This window comes from Pelmatolapia mariae, linkage group LG3_W (assembly GCF_036321145.2).
Source record: "Pelmatolapia mariae isolate MD_Pm_ZW linkage group LG3_W, Pm_UMD_F_2, whole genome shotgun sequence".
Classification (NCBI taxonomy): Eukaryota; Metazoa; Chordata; class Actinopteri; order Cichliformes; family Cichlidae; genus Pelmatolapia; species Pelmatolapia mariae.
Window position 1 is genome coordinate 76,753,798 of NC_086229.1, and position 22,950 is coordinate 76,776,747.

General features: G+C 38.9%; 3 protein-coding genes across 4 annotated transcripts; 2 read left to right on the top strand and 1 right to left on the bottom strand.

The window, feature by feature from the left end:
* Positions 1–1,959: 1,959 nt before the first annotated feature.
* Positions 1,960–9,843, bottom strand: tm4sf5 (transmembrane 4 L six family member 5). Its single transcript, XM_063464277.1, has 5 exons — positions 9,670–9,843; positions 8,532–8,612; positions 6,643–6,785; positions 4,070–4,262; positions 1,960–2,040 (listed from the first exon to the last, which is right to left on the bottom strand). Exons 1-5 carry the CDS (start codon positions 9,841–9,843, stop codon positions 2,023–2,025), a joined length of 609 nt encoding a protein of 202 aa, XP_063320347.1. The 3' UTR covers positions 1,960–2,022.
* Positions 9,844–12,684: 2,841 nt separating this feature from the next.
* On the top strand, positions 12,685–15,767 carry zgc:103586. 2 transcript variants are annotated; one of them, XM_063464290.1, is made up of 5 exons: positions 12,685–12,842; positions 12,940–13,056; positions 14,225–14,384; positions 14,459–14,516; positions 15,502–15,767. In XM_063464290.1, the coding sequence occupies exons 1-5, from the start codon at positions 12,836–12,838 to the stop codon at positions 15,613–15,615; spliced, it is 456 nt and encodes a 151-aa protein (XP_063320360.1). In that variant the 5' UTR covers positions 12,685–12,835; the 3' UTR covers positions 15,616–15,767. The 2 variants fall into 2 exon arrangements, with proteins under 2 accessions (XP_063320360.1, XP_063320368.1); XM_063464298.1 differs by having other exon boundaries at positions 14,273–14,384; positions 15,502–15,759.
* An 89-nt stretch (positions 15,768–15,856) lies between these two features.
* On the top strand, positions 15,857–21,000 carry fis1 (fission, mitochondrial 1). Its single transcript, XM_063464308.1, has 5 exons — positions 15,857–15,979; positions 16,438–16,570; positions 19,473–19,549; positions 20,637–20,742; positions 20,829–21,000. Exons 1-5 carry the CDS (start codon positions 15,935–15,937, stop codon positions 20,930–20,932), a joined length of 465 nt encoding a protein of 154 aa, XP_063320378.1. The 5' UTR covers positions 15,857–15,934; the 3' UTR covers positions 20,933–21,000.
* The last annotated feature ends 1,950 nt before the right edge of the window (positions 21,001–22,950 follow it).

The following is a 22,950-nucleotide window of genomic DNA, read 5'->3' on the forward strand; positions in this document are numbered from 1 at the left end:
GAGTTAACTGGTGACACAGTGCAGAGACTTCTGTTATAGCTCTGTGTGTGTGTTTACTGCGCAGTCACATTGTGAGGGCATGACTGAGTTTTTGGAGATAAGAAAGAAGTCTGTAACAAATAGTAGGGTTTAATACTGGGGTAAAATCAGCTGCAGGTTAAGGCCGGGATGTCAGATTCATTTTTCATTATTGGCCACATGCAGCCAAGTTTGATCTTAAGCGGGCCAGACCAGTGAAAATCATCTGTCGGTGTAAAGATTGCTGCTTTGGGCTTAAGCTGTAAGAAATAAATTTGTAAAAAATATAGTAAAAGTCATGTTAGCTCAGAACTCTGACTGTCCTGAAATTAGACAACAGGAAATGTTTGTTAGTTAAAAGGATTTCCTCTTTTTGTTTTTTTATGGGGAACCCTGTAAAAATCATAAATATCTATAGGAGACAGTGAAAAAAAAGGAACTTTCTTCTAAATGTTTATCTGTTAATTTTATTTTGGCGAGGTATGAATGGCCATTGGGGGAAGGTAGAAATGCTGTAAAACCTGTGAAAATACAGTTAAAATGTATCCTTCGTTCACATTTTCCAAAGTTATCCTTTGGACCAGACTTGAATCTTTGGCAGCTGATTCTTATGTTCGACAGAGTCACAGTTCAGCCCTGTAAAGTGAGGGAGATGCCACTGTGTGAGGATGCCACATAACTAATAATCTCCAGTTTTATAAAATAACTACCCTCTGAATTTGACTCTGGAGGGAAAAAAACATATGCACCTTTAACACATTTAAGTTAAATAACTGTTTTGGGGGGTAGGGGTTAGATGCACATTTTAAAAGCCAAAGACATTAAAGAAAACATCTGGCATAAATACATTTCCTTGGACCATTATTCTGACAGCTCATAGTAACATAAGTGCAGAGGATACAGTAGAGACAGGTACAGGCAACAGCTGCTGAACAATAACAACATGTGGTGTTGGACATGCAGGTACAGCAACACTTCCACTGACACTTGTATAAAAAACAAACACACGGTCATGGACACAGAGCTGGAGTCAGATGATGAGTAACAGGTTACAGTGGATCTGTGATCTATATGTGATGCTGCTGTGGATGCTCATTTCACACACAGTGAGGTTGATCCACCTTTTATTCTTCATTTGGATCTGCATGATGTTGTAGATGATGGATGTTACTGATACGGTCATCTCAGGCACAGAATTCACAACCAGCACGTCCAAGGTAACATCTTTATATTACTGTGTGTATATAGATGTTTGCATCCTGAAATATGTGTTAATGCTGCTGTGAGAGCTGTATCTGCTGTAGCAATGCTCCACACAGTGTGTCTGAAGGCTTGTGTTAGTTCTGTGTAATAGCTCATAATTTGGGTGTGGATTATAATCATAGCAGGGAACCATTATTACAGTTCAGATTGGCAACAGCCACCAGATTGGTGATAAATGTAGTACCATAGGCTCGTGCACGAGTTGTTGTTAGACGAAATGTCTGAAAGTCTTTGTAATAGCGATGGCGTGGTTTAAAAGTACTCAACCATGGGGTCTGACACCTTTCTGAAACAATCTCTTGCTGATAATGAGGCTTAGTAAAGCAGCACTCCTCTAGATGAAGTGTTGAGCGCTGCTGCATAATGAAGAGCAAATCCAGCGTAATTTAAAAATATGCTGTCTTTATTTTTTATAGCTTTGATCACATTTTCACATTTACCTGGTATACAGTGTAAATCCACATAAAACAGTTATTTACAATTTATTCATATCCATCCTGCATTGATTCCTCAGCACAGGAATTACTCCTTATTTCATAAATTATTTCAGTTAAAGGAATTAAGTTGGCAGATACAAACAAGAAGATTGCAATTCACAAAATAATGGAGTTCGGTTTTGACACATTCTGGAAAGAGGAAACAAAAGCGAGTCGATGAGCTTCTTCACAGAATCGGCACCAGTGGAGAAAAGTGTGGGGGCCCTTTTGGAGGCCAGTCACAGCAGGATTGTCTTCTTCACCCTTACAGTCCACCGTCATCCTGCAACAGGACAAATGTCACATGTTCAGTTAACATATTGGACAGGACGCCGGCTCTCAAATGACTAACAGGGGTGTTAATAAACTGGAGAACCGTGTTAATATGTATTCATCTGATGATACAGTTCACATGTGAATATGGACGTTCTGGACAAGTTTCCACCGAAGCACATTGCTACATACTTTGGATATAATGTCTAAAGATAAGTAGAAAAACGCAGGTCATCAGTAGATGTTTAACCGTGTGCTAAATGTGAGCTTAATCTTTAGCGTGTGGATTTGTCTTGTCGTTTGTACAGTTCATGTTGGTGTTTATGAATTTTGACCTTTACCATGTTTTCTGTCAAGCTGCTGGTTTACTTATTGTACCTTCATGGAAAGAAATCTGTCACTGCTTTTACATCATGTATTTTTTGAGTAATTCTTTTAGCTGCTGCATCAAGAGGAAGATATTGGAAAATATTATCTGAAATATCTGAGACATGGGAATGTTTTTATGACCTTAAAAGTTTTTGTTTAAACTAACCCTTTATTGTTGAGTTTGGTGTTTTAGCTTTAGATTTCTTTGTGCAAGTTTGGATTTTTATGTTACATGCACTCATTGCACTTTTGGGGAAATGTGCTTATTTGTGAATTTGCACTACAAACACAAACAAGCAGAGGTTTCAGATTGCATAACGACTAAAGACAAACAAGAGATAAAATTAGCTTGGCTCTGCACAAAAGTATGAAGATCCTGTTCACAGCAACTGAAACCTACAAATGACACATTATGTCTCATATCAATCAATCAATCAATCAATCAATCAATTTGTACATCAGCCATAAACTGCTCTGTAAAAAGATACATTGAAAAGGTTACCAGAGAGTTAGACGACCATTTTTGCACTCGAGTTTTGCATTTTGGCTGTTTTTGAAATCATTTGTGATTACATTTGGATGTGAGGATGGTTTAGGTTAGTGAAATAATGCATCGTGCACTACTGTGAAATTAATTTGTTTACTGAACACAGCCCTGAAACAAAGTGTATAATGTGCTCACTCCTTGAAGTATCTTCTAGAACAACATAGCACTAAACAAGCGAGAGGCGGGTGTGACTGAGAACCAGAGGGCCTGTGGTGCCTGCTGTTCCCACATGGCAGCAGCTTGAGCACCTATGTTCTGAAGCAGCGGTGTCAAACCCATCTTACAGTGAAGAAAAAATTCTGTAATCTCATTGTTCAGACTGTCTTGTGATTATAAACCAGAAAGTTTTTGTTAATTTACAATTTTTTTTCTTTCCTGAATATCTGACGCTCATGTTCTGAATCACAACCTGCTTTATCAGCTATTTTACCCTGCACAGGAACGTAATTTATAAAATTAATTATTAATTGAAAAAAAAATAAAACAAGCATAAAAAAGGTGCATTTTCTTTATACAACCAGAGGAGTCGCCCCCTGCTGGATATTAGAGGTATTAAGGGTTAGGGCACATATACACTGGCTTCACCTTTTCTTTTCCTAGAGCTTTTATACAGTCTGCAGTCTAAATTAGTTTAATAATACAAAATATAGATTTTTTTAGACCTTGTTTCCCAAAATGCTTAAAAATTCCTTTAAATTAGTGCTGTTTCCGTCCCCACTGGGAGCCCTTTTCCTGTGCAGAAACGTTCCCAAAACAGCCAAACTCCTCACTTCATTTATCAACACAGGATCCAAACTACAAAACTTGTTTTTGTCATCGCTGACAGGCTGGATGGAAGTCATGAACCGCAATCCAACAGTTCTAAAGAAATTCAGTCTGGAAGTACAAAATAGCCAAAGGCCATAAATGGAGTTGCTGAGAAGAGCTGACTCAGTTCCAGCAACCAAACAAGCTACAGCACATTAGTGAGCCGTCGCTACGACTCTCATGTTTGAATAAACTGTTTACAATTTTACTGCCTCGAACATCTGACCTCTGAGACTCACAAATACACTCAAGTGATTAGAAGGAATTCCTCTACCCTTGCCCAGCTCAGGCAGAGGTTTAGGATTCGTTCACTTACGTCCTTGCTGTCCCGACAGTCCCCGCAGATGCATCCCAAACAGCCGTTGATCGCCTGGAGGCCGCAGAGCACAATCTGCAGCAAGCCCATGGCCAGCAGGATGGAGAACAGAACGATGTTCCACAGCACTATGTTTTTAGGGTGCACACACGTAGTCCACATATCCTGGTTTACAAGGTAGCTCCCATTGCCCCTGTGAAGGAGAGGAGCAGTGGAGCATAAGCAGTGACCAGAGCTCATACTAACAGCATTAATGAAAATATGGATGGGGATGGGGAAGTGAAGAAAAAGCGGTGATGGTGGAAAAGAAGGAGAAAAAAGTGTGAGGTGGAGAAAGAAAGGGAGTTGTAATCAAAAACTTTTCAACCTTACTTATTTACATAAATATTAAAGGATTACTTCTGAGAAATAATATATATTTTCTTTCTTGCTGATATGTGTTCAATCCAGCTCTCACATCCCCTTAAATCAACACAAAGACTGGAAACAGGTTAATCAAGTCCAGACAAGAAAAAACAAGTCTATGCCACGGCTCAAAATCTCACGAACATCTTGTTTGTTTGAAAAATCAAAGATTATATATGATATAATTTGATATTTTAGAACATTATTTCATTATTGCTACAATCATGTGAAAAAAATACTTCACACAGCTCAATAGGACCTGGCTGGATCAACAAATGCAAGCTGCCCAGGTCCAGTGACTGCAAAAGAAGCCAAAACCATCACCCCACCACCGCCGTGCCGACAGCTGGTATGAGGCATTTTTGTTTATATGCTGTGTTTGGTTTTTACCAAATGCAGCACTGTGCATTATGTCCAGACATCGCAAATTTGGTCTCATCTGTCTGAAGGACATTGTTCCAGAAGTCTTGTGGCTCGTTCAGATGCAGCTTTGCAACCCTAAGTAGTGCTGGGATGCTCTTTTTACGGGAAGAGGCTTTGAGCTTAGGTTTTTCACAGGATTGCATTTTGTTACAGGCTCAACAGCGAGGGTTACCAAGAACAGCAGTAAACAGCTGTTCAGTAAACTGAAAATGAGTCACAATGTCCAACTTGCACAGTCTGAACATGCAAAAGTAAGGTTATGTCCCTGATTTCTCTCTTTGTGACCGCTGCTCATGGGGCGAATTTATATTAGTTAAAGTTTTTCAGTGATCAACATCCTGCAGTATCTTTTCTTGAAATTCCCTTTCACGTTAAACACTATCACTGCAGGACAGTGCTTGATCAGCGTTTACTCTGCAGGCAGTAAATATTTATATATGACATCTTCAAACTTTATTTAAAGGCTGTTGAAGGTTAAAGCTTTCCTTTCCTCTAAACGGCATCACAGAAGTACAGAATACATTACAAAACAACAAAGTAAACCAAAATACACTGATACGTAAATGAATCATTTCCCTTTTTGCAATCTAGAATTCTGAAAAATTTGTTTCCTCAATTTGATATCTTATCGCACCCTATTCATAGTGACACAGACAGCAAACACAAAGGCTTCTTTCCCAGCCTCCTTCCTCGCAGCAGATATAGAGCATGTCTTATGATCTGAGAGAATAATCACTTCTTGTTTTTCACATCATCCTCTCAGCACTGTTAGAGATATTAAATAGCAAAATAGTTTGGGCTAAAAATCGACAGTTGACAGAACAGAAACGAGAAAGAGGAACTTAAAGTTTTCTGGAGGAAGGATAAGCCCAGGTCACATGTTAATATCCCACCATGTATTGTGTAATCAGACTTGTTTTTCTTGGTTTGCCCTTTAAACTGCTGTCATCACAGACAAGCCTGAATATTAACAACAAGCTCATATTTATTAACAGTTGTCCCAATTGCATAATGGGCCTTTATCACCTGCTTGTAAAATGACTCGGCGGTGACGATCACTTCGGGTGGATGCTTATGTAACCGTTTTAATTCCATCTGAGTATCGATGAATATTGCAAATGTTTAAAAAGGTCAAGAAACAGGTGATGAGAACAAGTGGCTGAATGTTCTCAACATCAGTTTCCAAACCCAAGCTTAGGACACGTGATGGAACATACTGGCTCGCTGTGCCACCTACTGGACTTTAAGAGTATTGCAGGATAGGGGTGAAAGGGGAAGGTGACGTAGAGAAGGTGGCACTGATAAAAAGACAGGAAGCTGAGCTGTACATTGGAGGGATAGTGGATATAGTGCACAAAGGAAGATGAAGATGCAGCCATCAGGCAGGAGGAAAAGAGGAAGACCTCAGAGGAGGTTCATGGATGTTGTAAAGGAGGACATGTTAGAGGGTTGGTGTGACAGAGCGGGATGTTAGGGATAGGGTGATACTCTGTGCCAAACTCTAACAAAACAGCCAAAGGAAGAAAAATAATATAGTAATGATTATATATTTTGGTGCTTCTCAAAGAAAGCTAAAGCAGTTAAATATAACTTAAGAGAAAAGAAGAATAACTGCCAAAGGAAATGTATATATTTTATCTGCCTCAAGGGTATCAGTCAAGACTATAATTACTGGTTCAATCTGCTGTTTCAGTGCTTATCAAAAAGTACATTTAAAAATATAATGATGAAGGTGGAACACTCACTTGCCCGTGTCTTTAAAGGGGTACTCCCAGTCGCCACTTTCCACCTGGCACTTGGGTCCAACAGCCAACCCAGCTGAGGCGACACTGGTGCAGTAAATCCCTCCAAGAACGCCGACGGCGGAGGATATGACCGAGCTGAACATCTAAAAGAAAGATGATAACATTTAGGTGTTTTTTCACTCATGCAAGAGATTATGAGTTATTGTAATTGTACAAGTGTGTTTGTTCTTTAGAGATTTTTTTAGGTGATCTCTTTCCTGTCATTCATCATTTCTTTCATGCATGACCATCCAGGTAATATGAGCCAAATTTAGAAAAGAAAATAACTTAATTCTTATATATGTGTGTGTGTGTTTAATACAGCTCTCCCCTTTTTTCACTTTTCTGAGACAGCTTCATATTTATTTTACTCAAACTTAATGTGGAAAACAAGTGGAAGGAGCCATGAATCACTGTAGGAAACACAGAGATTTTGTGAAGCATATAACATATATATATAGCTTAAATATTTACTGTAAGGGTTTTGGTTTCCATATTGAGGTTTTTATTAAAGTCCAGGGGCAGGGCGTGAAATAGTGTGAACTTCTGTCACTTAACTTCTATTTCAAAGAGAAAAGTGATTCCCTTTTTGTTTGTTTTTTACCTATTTTTCAAAAAACTTGCAAAAATATAAATAATTATGCCCTAAAACTACAACATTATCAATTCAAGCAGGTGGACTATGAGTCAAACTAAGCACAAACATTTATTTTATTCCCTGTAGAAAAATTATTAGTTCACTAATTAACCAAGATCATATTTTATGGCTTTTATTCAATATATAAAATATAAACAATGCTTAAAAATGTATTAAACTGCAAACCAGTGTAAGGCTTCGGCCACAGTTGTCCTAAATTAACAGTCTTGGTAATAACAAAAAAAAGTTTCTGTTATAGTGCCTGTAACGGGTTAATCCACCGGTACACACAAGCTTTTTAATCAAAATTACATTTTTAATGCTAAAATATAAGTAATTTTGTTATCCAGGAATTTTAAATAGTCAGTTTTACACAAAAATTGATTCCTTGCTAATATAAAAATCTAATGTGTATTTGCCCAATAAATTTAAAAAAACATTTCTAGCTTTAAACATGTTTTTTGTATTAAAAATCAATATTTGTGTTTTCTTGTTTTATGGCAGGTAATCTGATGAATTTACTAACCCCTTTATGTACTGTTGTTGATATCACTGCAAGGTTATCTTCCCAAAATAAAAAGGAATTGCAAAATGTACGTCTGTGATGTGTTACTGACTGTGGATGTCACATGAACAGCACATGCACATAGTGGCTTTCTGCCTATGCTTACTCAAAGTTAGCCATTTATGGTCTCAGTGCGTATAATTAACCCAGAGGGTCGTACTGCCTCCAAAGTTAGCAGCCTTTCACTGAAAACGTAAATTTTTTATTTCACTTTTTCTTTCTAAGTGTTGAAAAACTGCAACCCTAACATACAAAACTGAATTTCGAAGCAGTGCATATTTTTAAAAATTGCTGTCTGGTCATTCAGACTTAATGGCTCCTCACTTCTGTAATTAGCAATGTAGTTCCTAATAATCAAAGAGAAGTGAGGATTTGGAATTCAGATAAAGAGCTGTACTTCTGCAAAACATCTTCAGCAAAACTTTAAATACTTATTGTTAAAGTACAAATGATTCTCTTTGTCAGGCGCACTTCAAACAGAGCATCTAGGCTCATTAATTGTGATCATCTAAGAACATGATCATGCACTAAAGCTTGTCCTTTGGACTTATATATACCTTTTATTACACTTCATTATCAGACACACACACACACAGCAGTATTGTGTAACATGGAAATGCAATAAATCTTTCAAATGATTTCACTCACCCGGCAGCGGTTGCCACAGCAACCTTTTCCACAGCAACCCTTGCCCCCGGCCCTGATAGCTGAACAGCTCGGACACAGCATCTGACAGGTGCAGAGGTGAAACATTACATCTGCTATCAAAAAACTGTTTTTGTTGTTGATGAATTCTCTCAAAAAACGTTTTTTTTTTTCTATTTCTTTGGGTCCACCCACAGGTTACATACTTATTTGTGTGTGCGCATGTGCAAAATTGTGTGTGTGTGTGTGTGTATGTTCGCTTATCTATCAAACCAAATATTTGTAAATCCTGCATCAAGGTTTACCCAGCAGGCAGCGACATCCCAAAGTTAGACGAAAGGGATCAAACTTCCTGGTCTGAACTGAAATGTTATACTGAAGTACAATGGCCAGCTCTCTCTGAGAATCAAAAGATTAAATATTTATGAATTATTTATTGATAGTGATAGCTCATACAATGTCAAGATAGTCCCCTTTTAATAAGGGAAGTGTAATACAATTTAACTACTTTAGCTTCTTTAATAGCATTAAGGAAACTAAAGTAATGAAAGCTGGCAAATTAATGTAAACGCTACAACATTTCTATCTCAATTACAGCAGCATAAATACTTTAGTAATGCATTTAAGTAAATTTATTATTATTTTTATTATTAAAGATCCTTTATATGAGTGGTGTGATTTGGTTACATTCATTATTTATTTTCAGAATGACTTACATTTACATTCTTCTTCAGTGTTTTGGCGTCTAAAGCATGTTCTATGTACACATAAGCTGAGCTAGAATTTAAAATGTTTACTCAGTGAGTCATAACACATCTTTAAAATAATCCTTAACCATTGTTAATGGTGCTGCTTTTACTGGTTTTACATATGACAAGTCAAATAATAACATCACGCTGAACCCCAAACCACTAATAGGCTGATAGAGCCAAAGAGCCGTGTACTATTAATAAAAATAATCGAACAAAACTCTATTCTAATCTAAAAAGGATCATACAGTAGTAATTCTCAATAAAACTCAATAAACGTAAGCAGTTTAACTTTACTAGTTTATACTACGAAACGTAATGGCTGAAAAACCCAATAAAAATGAGCAATAAAACATTTCACCAGACTCTCTGCGTGGAACTGGTTTACTCACAATCAGGCCTCCTCCAAGGAGCCCCCCCATGAGCCAGACCTCGGTGGAGATCTCACTGGTCTTCAGTTGCTTCCCGTCGGGGAAGAAAAGCAGCAGGTTGGAGATGATGCAGATGAAGGCTGAAGGCAGCAGGATCAGGCCCACCAGGCGGGCGCACTTTCCTGTACAACACATGGCTTCAGCTTCTTTTTTTCTTTCACTTGGCTGCTCTGTGGATCTGACTCTCCTCTCAAGAGGAAGTCGGTGAAAAGTGCAGGAAACCAAAAAGAGGAGGTGAACGAGAGAGAAAGAGAGAGCGAAAGAGAGCGAGAGAGAGAAGATCACCTGTGGCGGCTCACGCCACGAAACTCAAATACAAGCAGTGACCGTTACAGCGGGGAACAGAGAGGGAACAAAGGCCAGATGTTGGCGTGGGTGCTACTGATCTATGACGTCAGAGCTGGGCGTCTCCTCACACGTCTTAGATAAAGATGAAAGTCTTGAGGTAGAGACTTATATCTGTAATGTAAAGTTAACCAGAAAAAAAAGTGAACCACTGATAGACTACATGGAACGGGGGGGGGGGGCTGTGTATGTGTGTGTAATTGTGAGAGTAATTGTGTTTGTTTAGATAGCTTTATTGTTCTCTTAAATGCCTGTTGAAGATCTGAGGTCATTACTGCAAAGAGAAAAGGGCTTGGCTTACTGTACATCCTGATGAGTGTGTCTACCAAGCTTAACGAAACTGGTGGAGCACGGTGTCTTTTGCTTCATCTGCCAAATCCAGTGTCTAAATCTGATATTGAATGCAGTCTAGTAAAATTAATATTGTGGATGAATGTTCTCTTGGGATTTTGTGGTGATCTCTCTGAGAGATCGGTGCATTTAGTCTTAACGAGGCTGGGAGAAAACCGCCAGATCACCATTGTTGTATGATTTCACACAGCTCTGAAATGAACAATGTCATGTGAAGCACACTTAAAAACATTATGAAATGTCAGGACTCGAGCTGATTGGTTACCTATAACATTCTGTAAAGATTTTTGTAATGTTTTTAAGCATTGCAGTAAAGATTTAAACCAAACAGCTCAGCACTTGAAACACAACATCCCGCTGCCTTAAGTTTCATCCAACACGAATCATCATTGTTTGCTGACTTGTTTTACTTTAATTTCTGCTCAGTTTTACCTTTTTAAACTATAGAAGGGGTTAATCAGCTCACATTGACTACATTTATAGCATCTATCAATATAACAAATGATAGTGTCATAAAAGCACATTCCACCATCTGCTCATATCAGTCCACCCATGATTGAAGGGTGTGCTGATAACGATTTTTTCCATGCACCTGATGAATCAATCACTCATTCAGTCACTCAGAAAGAGTACTAAATGTCCAGATCCCTTGGGCTCAGAGTCTGGACAGCATATAAAAAAAGAGAGAAGACAAGAATGTGTACTAGAAATGACTGCGTGAACTCACAACTATGAAAGTATCAGCACTCAGGTCAAACTCCATCACCTGTGATGGTACCTAGGGGGTTCACAGGGAAGGATGATGCCAATGCACATTCTGCAAGTACACCAGCCGGGTTTCAAAAAGGCCTGAATCCATCTCAGACCTGCCACCCACCGAAAATATTTTCTGAATTTCAAAATGCAGCAAGTATGACAGAGGAGCCCAGGAACTGCTGACACATTTACAATTCTCTGTCACTCAAGAAAGCACTGAATCACCTCTACGCACTGTGCTGCATGACAGCGATTCACCACACTGATAAACATGTCACTATAAAAAGACTATTTGCCCTCGTAAACATGAAGCAATAATTCTGAATAAAATGCAGCTGACAAATACGAAATCTAAGTTTGATTTATTTTTGAAATAATTAATCATTAATGAAAAGTGCTTGTTGTAAATTGACTGTATAAGTAAATTTCCATTTCATTTAAATCTTTCCATTGTACTTACATAACAAAATTACAGGGACATTTCTTTTACATGTAATCAAATTACTTAACATGGGCATAAATATTTTTGAGTTCATGCCACTTTACAGGAAACGTGTCTCATTCAAAATGAGCAAATAATTTTTCACTAAAAGCAATCTATTCAATTTCAGTTCGGTTTTATTTATATTCCTGTTAAAACTCCCTTTTAACAGGAAGAAACCTCCAGCAGCATTCAGGGTCACCTGATCCAGCAGTAACTAGCTTTATCAAAAAAGTAAGTAGAAAGAGTGTCTGTCTCCCAAATCCAAACTGGAAGCTTTAATATTTAGATATTCATCTAGAGCAGAAGAACTTGTTTTGGAATTTAAAAAATAATAAAACAAATTATAATAATGTGAAGCGTTGAGTACCTGCCAGCAGCTATGACTGCATTAAACCGCCACCACATCTCTTTAGAAAACACTAGACTGCAAAGCGAATGTAATTCGCACAGGAGCAAAGTGTATAAGAGACCCACGGAAGCAGAATCTGTACTTTTAGCAAGTGACTGTGTTCTTTTTAATGAACAAACGTGTGAGCTAGTGCAGCGGTGTGGTTCACTGAACAGCTCTGCACTACAATGAAAGCCTCTGGCACGGAGAGCTTTGAAAACAGAGATGCTTGTTCAAATCATTGTGATGGTTTAACCCACTCATGGAATTTAGGAAAGTTCTTGATGACTTTATTATTAAGTATGTAGGAAACACAGGTGAACAATAGAGGAAACAACAAATCCTTGCCTCTTCTTCCATCTGTTCAGTTTGCATGCCTTAAATATGTCCGAGCACTAAAACTAGTAAACATGCCCCGCTCTGCCTTACACCACAGCAGCTTTATTCACACTTTCTGGTGATGTAGAACCTCCGAGTGTTTTACTGTTTGTCTGTTTAAAAATTTAAGTGATTCTCATCCCACTTTTCTCGCGAGAAACTTGCCAAAAGTCAGGCCTTTGCAGTCCTGACATAACGGTCCCAGTCTGGTCGATGACGCTGCGCCCCTGCCAGCCAATAACGTGAACGGTAAACAGTGCGCGTGCAGCTGTCACAAAGCCTGCCACTCTCGCGACCCCCTGGCAGCCGTCGGCAGACCTGAATTAAAAGCCACTTGCATTACCATAGCTTATATTGTTTATTTCTTTGTCACGGGACAACGTAGTTGGTTAAGGTGACATAATCCAGAAGCGTCTTCAGCTACAATGACAGGCAAGTGCACCCCTCTCAGCCCTCACAGAGTCTCAGCAGCCTCGGGGGTCATTTGTTTAATCACAGCTCACACAGGTTTGTTGCCTGTCATGCGCAGATCAAGTAAAGGAGCTCGTTTCAAAGTGCCTGCAGGCTCGGGACAAGGCTTACTGTCCATACAGCCGCTTCCCTGTCGGTGCGGCCGTGTTGACAGCAGATGGCGCCATAATCACAGGTAATAACAGACAGGGGTGTGTTTCGCAAGCTCATAAATTGCGGGCGTCATAGATACCGTAACATTAAGTAATGGATGAAAGTGCAGTTAAGCAAGCAGGCTACTGTACTTAAGTGCAATTAAAAGGTAATTCTTCTTTAATGGTTGCTTCATTTCGAGGGCCAGTATAGTGCTTTTTATGTGCTTATTAGTCTATCTGCAGATTAAATGTTGTGATAAAACCACAGCACAACAGCAACAGCAGCTATAGTACTCGTATGCTTCTCGTGTACTAATGCACTGGTTTTTATAATCAAGCAACAAAAACCAGAGACAATATTTATATTCATTTCTAAGATCCTGTACTTTTCTTAATTATCACATGTATATAAGCATTTTTCTTATATGCTCACATGTATACAGTTTAGGTTTTGATATTTAGATTTGTTTACTTAGGCTGATTCGATTGCAAGTCAGTGCACTGAAATTTATTTCTAGCGTGCACTCATAGGAGTATGTTCTGAACGACAGTAAATTAACCCAAGTACTCTTCCACCGATACTACTCACTATATAACATTATTCAGTTTCCACTTTTATTTGACTGTTCTTCTAATATGTGAATTTGTGTTTGTCTATAAACTCAGACTCACAATTAATATACATGTTTGTGTATATTGCACTGTAGTAAATGTTATCGTTTGTTTGTTGTGCAGGATTTTGTAGCTCCTCATAATGCCGATGTGCTCATGTGCTGCTGCAGTGAAACTTTAATTTCGTGGAATAAACCTATAAACTTTATCTTATCCAATCCGCTTTAATCTCATCTGGCACTGAGCTGAACTTGGCTGTGAATTTCCCCAATGAGAGACAATAAAGAATAGTTCTATTCTATTCTATTCTATCGTCTGTAACTTGGTTCAGTAATAAAAACGGCATGCAGAAGTTATAATACAATAATGTGATCTCTATAGAAAGTAAATAAAACTGACAGAGGCAATTTCCTATCATAATTCTTTTTATATATTTTAATAGTTTCGGCAGACTTTATTTATAAAACAATTTACAAATCACAGATTTTGACTTACCAAGAGAAGGCAGTAAAACAGTGAGACACGGTGTACAACTCACGAAGTAAAATTGCTTTTAAAAAGTCGGAGATATCAAATATGATTTTACAATGCTCCCAGTAGAGCGCTGTAAAAGAGCCCAGGGTCTAAGTATTGTTAGGATTCCAGGCTGCAATGTGGAGAATGCATCTTACGGACTGACGGTGTGTGCCGAGCGGACTGCCATCCAGAGAGCTGTGGTGGAGGGCCACAGACAGTTCAGCGCCATCGCCGTGACATGGTAAGACACTCAGTCTCAACAAAGCACGTTGCAACATATTCCCGAGCGCTCATCCTCTCCTCTCCTCTATGCAGTGACATCAAAGACCGCTTTGTTGGACCATGCGGAGCGTGCCGACAGGTCCTCATGGAGGTGAGGAGGTGTCTCTAAGGCATTTTTTCCCATCTAGGAAAGTAACCCAGGAATCCAGGAACCCATATTCATCCTTCCCTGTAAAACACATCTACAGTGGGAAGTAGCTGTGTGTCTTCCGGCAGGAGAAGCTGTATTTTACAAGCTTGTTAAACTAGAACAGTAAAGTGTTATAGCTTTGCTACAGTGAAGGGCACTTTGTATCAGCAAAAAAAAGAATATTTTCTCCTCCTAAAATCTTGTCATAAACATTTAAGATTAGATAAGATTTATTATATGTCCTTTCAGAAATTAAAATTGTACCTTTGGGGAACTGGAGACGTCACACTTACAGACATTAAAGACACTAACAACAAGAAAGTGCTGCAGTAAAATTGATGAAGATCAAATATGTACGAATATGTGCGAGTGACACCCATATCATACCACATCATATCATGTGTCACCTGGATTTGTTCAGGAGAGTTATACTGCAAGGTATAAAAGATCTCTGGACACGCGACATTCATAAAGGTGGCACCCTGTAGCTCCAGCCCGATGTTAGTAAGGTGCATTCACCATGATACATCACTGAGCATGTCTCGCCCCTTTCCACCACTTGTGATTCTCAGTGTTGGGTTATACTTTGTTGTTGCTGACCTGCGATCTATCTGCTGATGTTTACGGTGTGATTAGAAGGGATGTTTTCTGTAATCCGATGGTCCATTTTAATCAAAATTAAAAACACAAACCACTCTAAACCTCCTGGTTTACATACATGTAGCTTTTAGAAATATAATCCATGAACTTTATTTTGTTAAAGATGACCCATTATTGTTAGACTCGCCATTTAATCCAGTCCAAAGATATTTTATTCCTGTTGAGTCTTGTCTGAGCTTTGAAATACTTTATGTTAGGAATAAATTATAATTTTGGAAATGACCTATTCTAAACCTTGCTTGCTGATATTTTTATATCTTTTTTGCTCTCTCTCTGTGTTTCACAGTTTGGATCAGACTGGACTGTATACTTGACCAAGCCGGACGGCTCTTACAAAGAAACCAGCCTCAGTGAACTGTTGCCTTTAGCCTTTTCCCCGTCACATCTAGCTAAGAACTGATGAAACCTCAGCGAGATCCTTCTTTGGCTGATCTTACAGTGACATGGCAAAATTAAACAATTAAATAAATAATAAATAAAAATAAAATAAGCTGTAGACTTCTATCATCTTTGAAGTTATTTTACGATAAATAAATGTAAATGTGATACCAAGCTACCCATAAACAATAAAGCTTATTGTTTAAACGTCTGATGTTTTTTTTTTGTTTGTTTGTTTGTTTTGTTACGTAAGCGAGGCGTTACCAGAGAAATCTCACGATGACGTTTATGTGTCTGTCATGTGACCACGCTGGGCGTGTCTTAAATTAGTTTCCGGAAACATGGAGGCTGTACTGAGTGATGTGGTGGCTCCTGAAGACCTTCTAGTAAGTTTTCACGTTATTAAACTTCTTCCTTGCGATTAAAACACACATTTAGCATATGAGCGACTTTTCCTGTCGCCCCACGGTGTCTGTCAGTCGATAAACGTTGGTACTGGGGAGAAACGTGACGTGTCGACACGCACTTTGTCGCGTCACGTAGCTAGCTCGTGCTAATCATCATGTTTATGAGTGAACATCCGGACACTGTGTTATCGTAGTTTCGACTAATAAAATAGTTTATGGCTTATGTAGTTTGGCAGTGATGTTAGACTTTACTTTGTGAACTTACCTGCTCAATAGCTGAACATTGTAATTGTTGCTCGTGGATACACAACAAACAATACTGAGGACGGGTCAGGGCATCTGCTAACATAAACACAATCGAAGTGACTTTTTCTGTAAATGAATAAATAATAATAAAATATGAAACCAGTCATTTTTGCCAATTTTTATAATTCCAGAAATTTGAGAAGAAATATAACAGCGAGCTGGCGAAGGGTGCTGTCACCAAAGAAACAAAGTTTGAGTATGCTTGGTGTTTGATCAGGAGTAAATACTCACAGGATATCAAGAAGGGGATTGTACTTTTGGAGGGTAAGTCCACCCACTGCACCTTATGTACTTATAATGTTATTACTTTTCTGTTGGCTAACAGGATTTTTGCAAGTGCCCCTTGCGGTGTACTGAAAATCCAGATAGCTTAAGTCATCAAAGTAGCTTCCTTTTTACCTCGTTAAATCACCATCGCAACTGATGCTGAACACATAACCTGGGCCCTGTACTACAAATCGAGTTCAACATAGCTAGGATTTCTTTCTGCTATCTGGATTCACATACCCTAACTTTGGGAATCAGGATAAACGGTTACAGGAAGCTGTTTATCAACTCGTAAAATTAACCAGAGCTTTCCCTTGCACCACAAAAGGACTGGTGTTTACAGCAGCTGACCAATCTAAAAAGAGCATTTCATGGATCATGTGACTCTTCTTCCAAAGAAAATGATCCTTGTGAGTGCCACCTACTCCGGTCAGAGTCGATGTTGATGTTTGACACTCGACAAAGCAAACCTAGACCTGCATCATGTTCATATGTGTTTTGTTAAGAAGTCTCTAAAATGTGTTCTTAAAGATTTTTAGGTGCATCGAGAGAGTTTACAGACAGAAATATAAACGTTATAATTATGTTTATATCTTTGGCATTGCTACAAAAAAAAAACCCTAACAAAATATCATACCTAACATTAGTTATAATGTAACTGTGTTAACTAAAATTATAGAAATGTCCTTGGATTGTAGACTTGGTATAGGTTTACTGATGACTCTTTTCCGTTGACCCAGTGCTGGTGCTGTACTTATTCAGTTTGAACTTTTTTGAGAACCAGCCCACAGTTCAACATGAGCATGTATATTGCCACAGTAGTTAATTCCAGCTTCTTTCATTTAAGAAAACTGTCAAAGGGGACACCTGTCCTTTCATCTGGAGACTGTAATAGCTACTTTTATTATGTCTCAGCTGGATTATTGTAATGCTCTTAATATTAGAGTTAGCCATTCTTCCCTGTCGACTCGATATTGGTTCAGAATGCTGCTGTGCTGTGCTGTGGGGACATTACACCTATTCTGGCTGCCTATGCACTCTAGAGCCCAAGTTCTTGTATTTGTTTTTAAATCCTTAAATGGTCTAGGCCTGTCTTTATCCCCACCCTCCTGTCCGAGCTCTCTGGTCATCTGACTTGTTGTTCCTATGTGGATAAATTGCCTTTTCACATTAGACAGTCAGCTACGTGTCCATTTCAAAAACCCATGTTAAAGCACATTTATATTCTCTGACTTTCAACCCAGCATGAGACATGCATCTTGCTTGTTTTTATTGTTTTATACTTGCTTGTTTTTGTTTTTATTTTATTGCAGTTTTTATTGGTACTGTCTTCACTTCATTTTAATTTCATTTTTATGTACAGCACTTTGTGTGTTCTACGACTGTTTTTAAAGTGATTTATGAATAAAGTTGGTACGCTATAGACTGTTTCAAACTAATAGTTTAATCTTTTGTTGGGTTTTTGTCATTGTTTTTGTTTTTCCGTAGTTATTTAACTATATTGTTAATGGACATCGGTATACAAAAAGTGTGAGATGTAAACTGTGATCCCAGGGCAGGTCACTTCAAAACTTTACAGTAAACAAGGACTTGATAAGTTAAAAGTGGGAACAGAGCTGGTTTAGTTTCAGCCGTTGTTTAAGATGAGCCTTAAATGTGTGATAAGTTGAGCGCTCCGTTATTCCCATTCATAGACTCTTCCTGTAATTGGTTAGTATTTTGAGTAGTGACAGCACAGTTTGTCCAAATTTAGTGAACCTATGAATTACTTCACAGTCCCCTCTAGTGGTGGCCCTAGTGCTAAACCCACGGTCTGTGCTTGCACTAATAAATAAAGGAGGTTGGCATGTCCATGTAAAATCTTATACATAAAACAGTCAATTTTCTTTAACATCAAAACTCAGGGATTTGTCATTCAACACAGCAAAAATTCCAATATTCAAATGGGAATAACTTTTTTTAATCAAGAATTTTTGTGGAGGTTTTCTTCCTTTTTTTGTAAATAATGAGTCTATTGATTTGAGTGTTGTTTCAGCTGTTAACGATCAGGTATTGAAACAAAAAGCAATACAAATAAAAGAATTGTACAGTCTAAGCTGCGGCGACCATCAGAGTCTAATTTGCTGCTGGATTGGCCCTGCAGGGGTCCTGGTGCCCGGAACTGGATGAGTGTGAGTGTGTGTGCGTACAGCTCTGTGTGTCTCCATGTTGGGTGAGTGTGTGAGTATTTTCATATGTGTCTTTGAGGGTGGGAATGCATGTTTGTGTCGGGTCTTAGACTCCACCTCTCTCAGAACATCTCCCCCACCATACTCCCTGCCAGTGGCTGGTGCCCCCACCTGCTGGTGCACTGATGGTTCTCGGTGCTCGGGTGTGTACTGGCTCACTCTCGGCTGTTGCGTCTTAACATTTTATGCATTATTAGCACTGTATGCTGCTCAGTAACATTCAATATTTATTATTTACTGTTACTGATGCTCATGTTGGTTGTTGCTGTGGTTTCCCTACTGTCTTTTTGTTAGATTTTTCTTTTTTCTTTTTTTTCTTTTTTTGGTTGTTGTTGTTTTTTCCTCTCTTTTCTTATAAAAAAAATAAATAATAATAATGATAATGATGAGTGTCATCAGTGAGTCATTGCGGCAGCTCCTCCTGCGGTCGCTGAGGTCAGCGTCTCCAACTTTGGAACCAGCAATTTTGTGGTCTTTTTCTTTCTGTATAAATGGGTGGAACTGGTTTTGGATTAGGCACTGGCGCTGCGTCACTGGAAAAGCTCAGCACAGCCAGCTCCATTACCTGCACAGTGATTATTCTTGTAACTTGTGACTTTGTGGCTTCCGTGTGTTTTCAGCTTTCCTGGTTTGAATCAGTGTGTTTGTTTGTTTGTTTGTTTTTCTCATAGAACTGGTTCAGAAAGCATCAAAGGACGACTCCCGGGACTTTTTGTTCTACCTTGCAGTGGCCAACTACAGACTCAAAGTGAGTGGCACTTGTTTCTTCTTCTCAGTTCAGGTTCATGGGAGACAAAATGAAGACACAGACCTGCAGAAATCTCTGCTTTTGTATCACGCTCCTTTTGATCTTCAGATAAGAGAAAGGGCAAAGGTCAAATCTAACAGGCAGAGCAAAATATTTCTCTCTCTGCCTTTACCTCTTACTTCCTGCTCCTCCCTAAAAGCATGTCATCTTACTCATTGGTTCGCATTTACAGAGGGTTTTTCTAATTGGTCTAATCCTAAAATACTGCTGAGGCATGGTTACATACACTACTAGGAAAATGTTTCCTTATCACACCCACTTCTCTGTAAAAGAAATGTCCTCACTTGTATTTCAGTACAATAATGTGCTCCTCTCTGACCTCCCACTCACCGTACTTGGAAGATAACTAATCAGACCTTCAAAGTCTGCAGGTCACAATGACCTCGGTCTCTTCTGTGTTACACTTTGCACAATGAGCGTACATGAATGCCTTTTACCTGACGATCTTCAACACATGATGGGTTTCTTTCATGCTTTCCTGCGTGAATAAAAATGTCATTTTTAATGATGCCATGCCATTTAATGAATCTGTGGAAAAGTTTTGCCACTGAAGCTGGCGGTTACCCTGACCACATTCCCAACAAGCCAATCAACAGCTGAAGCGGTAAACAAACGAACCAATCACAGGCATGCAGTGAGAGCTTCATGACCGTTTGAACTCTGTGGTGGGAGACATAAAAAGACGCAGATAAGCAAACTTAGTGGTATCCTTGGTTTGCCGTATCCATTACATGAATCAGCATTTGTTTCGAGTGCTCTGGAGGGATGACGTCGATCATGCCGGCACATTCAATCGAGGAGCGTTGTGTAACCTGGATGTGGATAGCAGGAGGAGAAAAAAAGTTTTTAGATCCTTTATTATGGAGCAAAGTCACCAAAGTCCCACTGACCACGGCAATTACTGGCATGGCTCTATCTCCCCATTAATTTAGATAATCGCTTGGAGGTGTTACAGGGGTGGCTGTCGAGTGATGAGAGCTGCTTTTGGAAGGACTTCCGTAAACTAGACTTTCTCTTCTCCCTCCAGGAATATGAAAAAGCTCTCAAGTATATCCGCATTCTCCTAAAGAACGAGCCAGGGAACAAGCAGGCTCTGGAGCTGGAGAAGCTGATCGATAAGGCTTTAAAGAAAGGTAAGAATGAGGCACTAAATGGTTTCATAATAAAAGTGCTTGTGTTTTGAAAACTACATCCTGACCTTTTACCTCTTGATATCTAGATGGCCTTGTCGGCATGGCGATCGTCGGGGGAATCGGCCTTGGCGTGGCCGGTTTAGCAGGCCTCATCGGCTTGGCCGTGTCAAAAGGAGCTGCCAAATCCTAACTTGGGTGTGAGAGGGAACATCGACGTTTTGCTGGACTCACACACTGACCAGCCTGCATAAAAATAAAGCTTTTGTACTAAAAGCTTGGAAGACGTAGAATTTTGATTTGAGGGTGAATATAAACTGCATTATTTAAAAGATTTGAATATTGCCAGCTATAACAGGGTTGAAAATCGTCGTACATACATTTGTTGACACACTAATAACCTGTCACTTCCTCATTTGTTGTTTAAACAAACTAGAATAGGCGAGGTGTCGTTTAACCTTATAAAATTTTCATACTGTGCACTTCAGCCCAAATATTTACAGCTTGTAAAAAAAATTGTCCAGATGCATGATTTTGCTTCAGTTGTTGTTTGTTGCACTGATTTTTGAAGTGTTACAGAAAGTGTTACTGATGAAGCGGAAAGTGAAGCCTGTAATCCTGTAATGAGGGAACAGAATCATTTGTTTGGTGGTGACGTCTCGGTGACTCTGCCATACTTCTGCTGCCGCCGCTGAGGAGGCAGTGAGCAGATGTTTGCATTTACTCTGGACACGCAGTTTCTTAAACTTAAAGGGATGCAGCTCTTATAATGGAAATTAAACTGTTTTATGTTGTGTAAAAAGCATTTCCTAACATTAATATTAATGGGTTGTTTTCCATCTCTATTAATAAATTGATTTTCAAATGAGAGATTTGTGTTGTATGTTTTTGATATCTCAGAGTAACGTACACACACACACACACTACAGGGGAGTAAAAACTATCCTTTAAATTCTTTTGCAGCACAAGTAGCACTAATAAGCGTTTGATTACATGGAGTCCTCATTATAATAATAGGATATTAAAACATTGAGCAATGTATTTATATGGATAAATACATTGAAATGAAATTAAGAAAAGTCAAAATCTGAATTTTACATAGTTAGCATAATTGGCCTATGTTGTTTGGAATATTTATTCACAAGTCACATTTTAATTGTACGTTGAAGCCTTTTATTCACCTGACATCCACGAACAGCACACAATCGCCAGGTATCTAACACCTATGTCTGTGGGAAGAAGCTGGATTGCCCTCGCAGAGAAATCCATGCAGAAAGGATCCAAATGGCATTTAGACCAAGAAGCTCAAGCAGTGACTGCACTGCTGTGCTTTAAAAAAGAAAATAATAATAATTGAATCAAATAATTAAATGAATCTACAACAGACTCAAAATTGTTTAAAATCCTTTTATAAAATTAAACGTAACTTTAAAAACGTGTTTTATACTTTTGCAGCTATTTTCATATTTATATTTGAACCTGTTTAATGATACTAAAATATGTATGTATAATCTTTTTATTCGTTTGCTATTTGATAATGAACCGATAATCTGATATAAGCGACATAAAAGTAGAGCCGTCGCGCAATGACGTTCCCATCACTGCCACGCATAACACACATCAGATCAACAGACACGGTGAACACAGCAGCTGTGAGCGCGGTGTCAAAGCTGTGGGTCCCGTCGAGTCACCCTGACGATTCCCGGTCCACCTGACTGGTTTGTTAAAGAGCGGGAGCGCACACGCAAGCTTCCTCACACACCAAATGAACTTTAACGCATTTAGCTCCCGAACTCCTTATTACCACAAGGCATATTTATGTTCACACGTCCCTCAGTACTAACACCTGAAGTCCACAACAGGCTCCGTATCAGATTTTCCTTCCTGCTTCACGTTTGCGCACTTTGGCACAGCAGCCAACAGAATCTACGTAAAGCTCGGTGTTCTTCTGCACCCAAGCTGCTCACGGGGTTATATGAAGGACCTGTTCGTGCTCCATCAAAACTGTCAGGGCTTTATTGGGATGAGAGCAATATGTCATTATATTTTATAGATTTATGGGACTGGTGTTGCATATGTGTCAAAAAATTTTCCATTTTCAAGTGCTCTTTTGTTTAACACAGCAAGAGATTTTCATTACAGCATTTAAGTCACAACACCGTCTTAAATCAACCAAACTCTGATTTGCATTAAAATCAAAATACTGATTGC

Coding starts and splice junctions, on each gene's coding strand:
- fis1 (XM_063464308.1), top strand. CDS start 15,935: ATGGAGGCTGTACTGAGTGATGTGGTGGCTCCTGAAGACCTTCTA. Junction 15,980..16,437: donor TGGCTCCTGAAGACCTTCTA/GTAAGTTTTCAC, acceptor TTATAATTCCAG/AAATTTGAGAAGAAATATAA. Junction 20,743..20,828: donor CGATAAGGCTTTAAAGAAAG/GTAAGAATGAGG, acceptor CTTGATATCTAG/ATGGCCTTGTCGGCATGGCG.
- tm4sf5 (XM_063464277.1), bottom strand. CDS start 9,843: ATGTGTTGTACAGGAAAGTGCGCCCGCCTGGTGGGCCTGATCCTGCTG. Junction 6,786..8,531: donor GCTGTGGCAACCGCTGCCGG/GTGAGTGAAATC, acceptor TCTTTCTTTTAG/ATGTTCAGCTCGGTCATATC. Junction 4,263..6,642: donor CCCTTTAAAGACACGGGCAA/GTGAGTGTTCCA, acceptor TCTCCTTCACAG/GGGCAATGGGAGCTACCTTG.
- zgc:103586 (XM_063464290.1), top strand. Junction 13,057..14,224: donor AGATGGCGCCATAATCACAG/GTAATAACAGAC, acceptor CAATGCTCCCAG/TAGAGCGCTGTAAAAGAGCC. Junction 14,385..14,458: donor AGCGCCATCGCCGTGACATG/GTAAGACACTCA, acceptor TCCTCTATGCAG/TGACATCAAAGACCGCTTTG.